The sequence below is a fragment of the Camellia sinensis genome, chromosome 4 (genome assembly GCF_055761805.1).
Source record: "Camellia sinensis isolate YWXY chromosome 4, ASM5576180v1, whole genome shotgun sequence".
In the NCBI taxonomy this organism is placed as follows: Eukaryota; Viridiplantae; Streptophyta; class Magnoliopsida; order Ericales; family Theaceae; genus Camellia; species Camellia sinensis.
In genome coordinates this window covers 116,372,971-116,378,230 of record NC_138964.1, presented here as the reverse complement: position 1 = coordinate 116,378,230, position 5,260 = coordinate 116,372,971, and the positions used below count along the sequence as shown (strand labels likewise).

Sequence of the window (5,260 nt, the reverse complement as noted above, 5' to 3'; positions counted from 1 at the left end):
TTTCGTTGGTAAAAGTTATTTTTTGACTTTTTGAATTGATATTTTAAGAATTAATTTCCAAATATTTTTTACAATAATTTTTAATTTTTTGACAAAAAAAATTTAATCCTAAAACTCATATTTGTTTTAATGATAATTAAGTTGCAGCATCCAAACAAGGACTCCGTTTGGTATAGCTGTTAAAACAGCTTATAGATTATACCTTAACAGATTATAGATTATGACTTTAATCAGAAGTTGTTAATCTGTTTGGTATAGTTGTTGGATTATAAATTTAAGTTGCTGAGTAGTGTTGGTTAAATAAGCTGCGAAATAACTTTTTCAATTAATTTTTATTTTTTGTTATTTACTACTTGTCCACATTTCTTATAAATAATAATAATAATAATCTATAGTCCATTTGGGTCTTTTTCTATTTTAAAAAAAATAAAAAATAAAAAAATCTAAGAATATAATCATAAATTAACATGTCCACAGCAGAAGCTGATAATCGGAAACAAGGGGTGAGCAGCTTCTCAGAATCAACTTTTCTAAGTTAAAATAAGCTGTTAGAATCAGAAACTGTTTGAAATAAGTTTAACCAAACAGTGCAAAATAACTTTTTCAAAGCTAAAAGCTATAAGTTAGCTTTAAAAAGCTGAAACAAACACCCCCAAGATAAAGTGATGGTTGTAAACTAATATGGTGCTAATATAAGGGGGAGTTAAATTATAAAGTAAGCACTTGATGTTTTGCATAGTTAGGGAGATTAACTCTCATAGGATGCTAATTTAATAGCTAACAACTGATTTCGTCGCTTAAAAAACAATAGTAAAGAAAAGGAGATGGTTGTAAACTCATACCACCTATCTATCTATCTAATTTCATGATCTATCAGTTGAATTTTGTCGTTTAAAATTTCAAATTTTTATCTACACTAATAAGGGTTGTTTTGGCAATTTATGGAGCCAAACAGATATGAACTAAGGTGATAGTAGCGTGCTGTGATGCTTCGATGGGGGGTTTTTCGAATCTTTTTCGATAATTTGAACCATTTAGTAGATTAGCTGTATAAAAAATAAAATTGATTGGACATCTATAGTTCCGTAACAAAAGAATATTTGTTTTTACAAAAATAAATGGTTCATATGACTTAATATTTTTTTTTAAATAATTATAATCTGATCATAGGGTTATAGATTTTCAATTAACTTAATTTTTTGCATAAATGTTATTTTTGACAAACCTTATAATATGAACGGCTCGAATTATTGAAAAAACCTTAAAAAAACACCTATCGAGACGCGACAATCCCTTATTGTGACCTTAGTCACAGCAAGTTCTCTGAATCCACCAAAAAAATTAAAAAATCGAAAAGTGAAGGCTTTTCTCTACTTTCTTACATGTCTTTCTATAAAAATTAAAAAACCAAGTAAAATAATTAGCTCTCAAAACAATTTAATAGTTGACACTAATGGATCAAATTTTATTGAAGCCATTAGAGAAACTCTCATCATATGTCCTTACAAGCAACCAAGAACAATATCTGAACCTCTTTCTTCAAAATCCCGAATAGCTTTTGGCTTATTTTTTCAATATTAAAATTCTTGGTCGGTTCATGTAAGATGAAACGAGAATCATGCATAGCATTTTCTAAAATGATACCTGACAAACACTACAGAATACAAATTGAATCCGTACAAACTGGTAGGTAGAAGTAGAGCTCGTGATCCGAGTCAGCAATGCGTCAGTTTACGTGGCAGACACACAGTATATCCAACATGTGGACATCTCATGACGCACTCGTGTCGAACAAGAGGGCTGAGTAAGGATCTTTCAGAGTTTTTTTTTTTTTAAAATTTCTTAGAGTGGTGCATTGCGTGGTTGAGATTTAATAACAAGTCACATCAATTTTTCAACATTAAATCTCAACCACACAATATACCACTTTAAAAAACTTTAAAAAAAAAATACTCTCTAGGATTCTTGGTGGGCCTTCAGGTCTCCTATATAGAACCAGCTCTAACAGCCTTCAGTATCATCTCATGAAGTCCCGCAAATATCTGCTATCTTCCCTCTCTCTCCTCACCTACTAGTCTCTCTCTTTCTCTCTCTCTCTCTCTATAATTTGTATCTCATTTGCTTGATATTCGCTCTTTCTTAGATCCCCTTAATCCTATCTTCATCTCTTGGAAAAATTCAGAAACTTTCTCGAGAAAAATGAAGGAAAACATGGGAAACCCTTTGCACCTGACCTCTTTGAATCACATCTCTCTTGTTTGTAGATCAGTCGAGAACTCCATTGATTTTTACCAGAATATTCTTGGGTTCATTCCTGTGAGGAGGCCTTGTTCATTTGATTTTGATGGAGCATGGTATAATATTCATAGATAAATGAAAACTCGGAAATTTAATATATACATAAACAAACACACTATGATAAAGTTTCTCTGTACTTTCTTTCTATTTTATTTTATTTTATTTCTCAGGAAAAGTTTGACATTGATTTTCTTGCTAAGATTATGATATTTTTTTTCTTTCTTAATTAGTTTATGTAGGCTTAAAATAAAGAACCCACATATATATGAAAACAAACCCACCTAGAATATAATGAAGTTTCTCTGTACTTTTCTTTTTATTTTCTCGGGTAAAGTTTGATTTTGATTTTTCTTGCTAAGATTATGATTTTTTTTTTTTCTTACTTGCTTTGTGTAGGCTTATAAGAACTTCGAAATTGGTTATATATACATACATACATATGAAAACAAACCCGCCTAGAGTATAATGAAGTTTCTCTGTACTTTCTTTTCTTTTTATTTTCTCGGGAAAAGTTTGACGTTGATTTTCTTGCTACGATTATGATTTTTTTTTCTTAATTAGTTTATGTAAGCCTAATGATAAAAACTTGGAAGTTGGATATATATGCATGCATACATACATATGAAAACGAAACAAACCCACCTAGAAATTAGAATATAAACTCTCTGTACTTTTTTAATTTTTCTCGGGAAAAGTTTTGAAGTTGATTTTCTTGCTAAGATTTTATGATATGTGTGTGTGTGTGGATCATGTATAGGCTGTTCAGTTATGGAATTGGAATACATCTATTGCAGTCAGAAGATCCAGAAAACATGCCAAAGAAAAGAGAAATCGATCCAAAGGACAATCATATTTCTTTTCAGGTAATTTCTACCACTGATTGATTAATGTTTTTGGCATACTTTTCAAATATTTGCGATGCTGATAATAATAATAAGTCTGTGAATTGTGTTACAAATGGAGACGCAAACAACAGCGATCGACGCAGGCAAGAAGGCATAATTCAAATTTTATTTTGCTTCTTAGAAATTGAATTATCCTTCAGTTTTCATTAAACTCAATTCATCTAATCCAATCATATGGGTCTATTTTGATGATCCGATTCATTTATTTTCTAACCTCTTATCATTTTAAAAATAAAAAATTGAGTTGAAAATATTAACCATGTTCAAAAAATAAATGACAATTATGATTTTAAGAACATACATTCATTTGTTTGAAAATAAACAAAATTAGCCCATGATGACTATCCACTCCTATTTAAAGGAATGGAGAGAAAGCTTCATCCTTGTCATAATTTCAACCATAATAATTTTAGAAGTTTAACTCTGGTTTCAATTACTGTGAAATTTTTTTACATGTCATCTGATTGATATGAGAAAATTGTGCTTTGACGTTAAATTAAAATTAGATTTAAAACTTAAAATTAATATTATATATAGGATCATAAACACCAAATGACAAAAATTTTGTAATTTCAATTCATTTTTTTTACACATTTCAGCACATTTTTATAATTTTATGCACTTTTAGATATATTAATACATTATATATATATTTTCAGCTATATATAGCTTTTTTTTTTATTTAATTAAAATAATAAAAATTAAAATGGAATTCATTTAGTAAAATAACTCTAAGCAACTATCCCATTTGGCAACAACTTTTGATTGGGTTTTTCAATAGCAACTTTCATTACTTTTTATCTTCATTTAGTAAAATAACATCTAATCTTATTCTAAAATAAGTCTACATATTTGTTCCATGTTCATAGACTTATTGTATATTTTTTTGACGGTTTTTAATCTGAATTACCATAAAAATTAAACACTAAATGTTATTTGAAAAATAAATAAATACTAAAACAAAAAGTAATAATAATAATTTGTTGCAAAACTCTGCTGATCAAGTCCAGCTCAGCCTGAGGTTGGAAGGGGTTTTGGATTTGGACTTGTGTCTGTGAAACTGAAATATACGTAACATTCATTGGAGTAAAGCTTGTATCCAAAATTTGATTTAACATGAAACCTAATTATCATCAGCACAATCCTAATGTTTGTTTTATGTCACATCATTTTAAATAAATAAATAATAAATATAATAATTTTAGTGTGTGTGTGTGCTTTTTTATATTTATTTTTATTTTTATGATTGAGTAAAAAAAAGAAAGAACGCAAAGGTTTTTAATTGTGATTTTATCGCGCAGTGTGAGAGCATGACAGCAGTGGAGAAGAAGCTGAAGGAAATGGGAATCGACTACGTGAGGCAGCGGGTAGAGGAAGGTGGAATTTACGTTGATCAACTGTTCTTCCACGACCCAGATGGATTCATGATCGAGATATGCAATTGCGATAACATCCCAGTGATCCCGCTTGCCGGAGAGATGGTCCGGTCATGCTCCAGGCTGAACCTTCAGAAGATGCAACATCAGCAGCAGATACAAATCGTCCGACCATAGGAGAAGAGCTCATGAGCTTTAATTAATACTAAATTTGTTTTTGTGTGCATGTCTTTTTGTTTTTATTTTTGTTTTTCTTGTTTACTTGCTTTAGGTTCATGTAATAAGAACTTGGTGATGGCAAATGAAAATGGTCACTTTGAATGTGGCCTAATTGGAATTTTCTTGATGAGCTGTCTTGCAAATTGCGTCACTCTTCCAGGGCAGGCTTTAACTGGGGTAGGGTTTTTATAGACAAATTGTGTTTCAGTGGACTGGTGGGGAAATAATTTCATTTTTATGGTATTATAAGTTTTTTTTGTATGAATGGTACAAGTTTTTTTTTCATATATCAAATTTATACTAAAAAATATTCTACTTAGGATAAATTACATAGACACCTTTGGTTCAATTACATCTCACCTATTGATGTTTTGGAAATTATATTCTTATCCCTGTAGTTAATAGTGTTACTTCACAAACTCTCAACTAATATAAAAGATAATAACTCCTAGTAGAAAAATA

General features: G+C 29.8%; 1 protein-coding gene across 1 annotated transcript; it reads left to right on the top strand.

Moving 5' to 3' along the window:
• Nucleotides 1–1,540: 1,540 nt before the first annotated feature.
• Nucleotides 1,541–4,925, top strand: LOC114284192 (glyoxylase I 4). The gene is made up of 3 exons (XM_028227090.2): nucleotides 1,541–2,354; nucleotides 3,056–3,161; nucleotides 4,505–4,925. The coding sequence occupies exons 1-3, from the start codon at nucleotides 2,200–2,202 to the stop codon at nucleotides 4,754–4,756; spliced, it is 513 nt and encodes a 170-aa protein (XP_028082891.1). The 5' UTR covers nucleotides 1,541–2,199; the 3' UTR covers nucleotides 4,757–4,925.
• The last annotated feature ends 335 nt before the right edge of the window (nucleotides 4,926–5,260 follow it).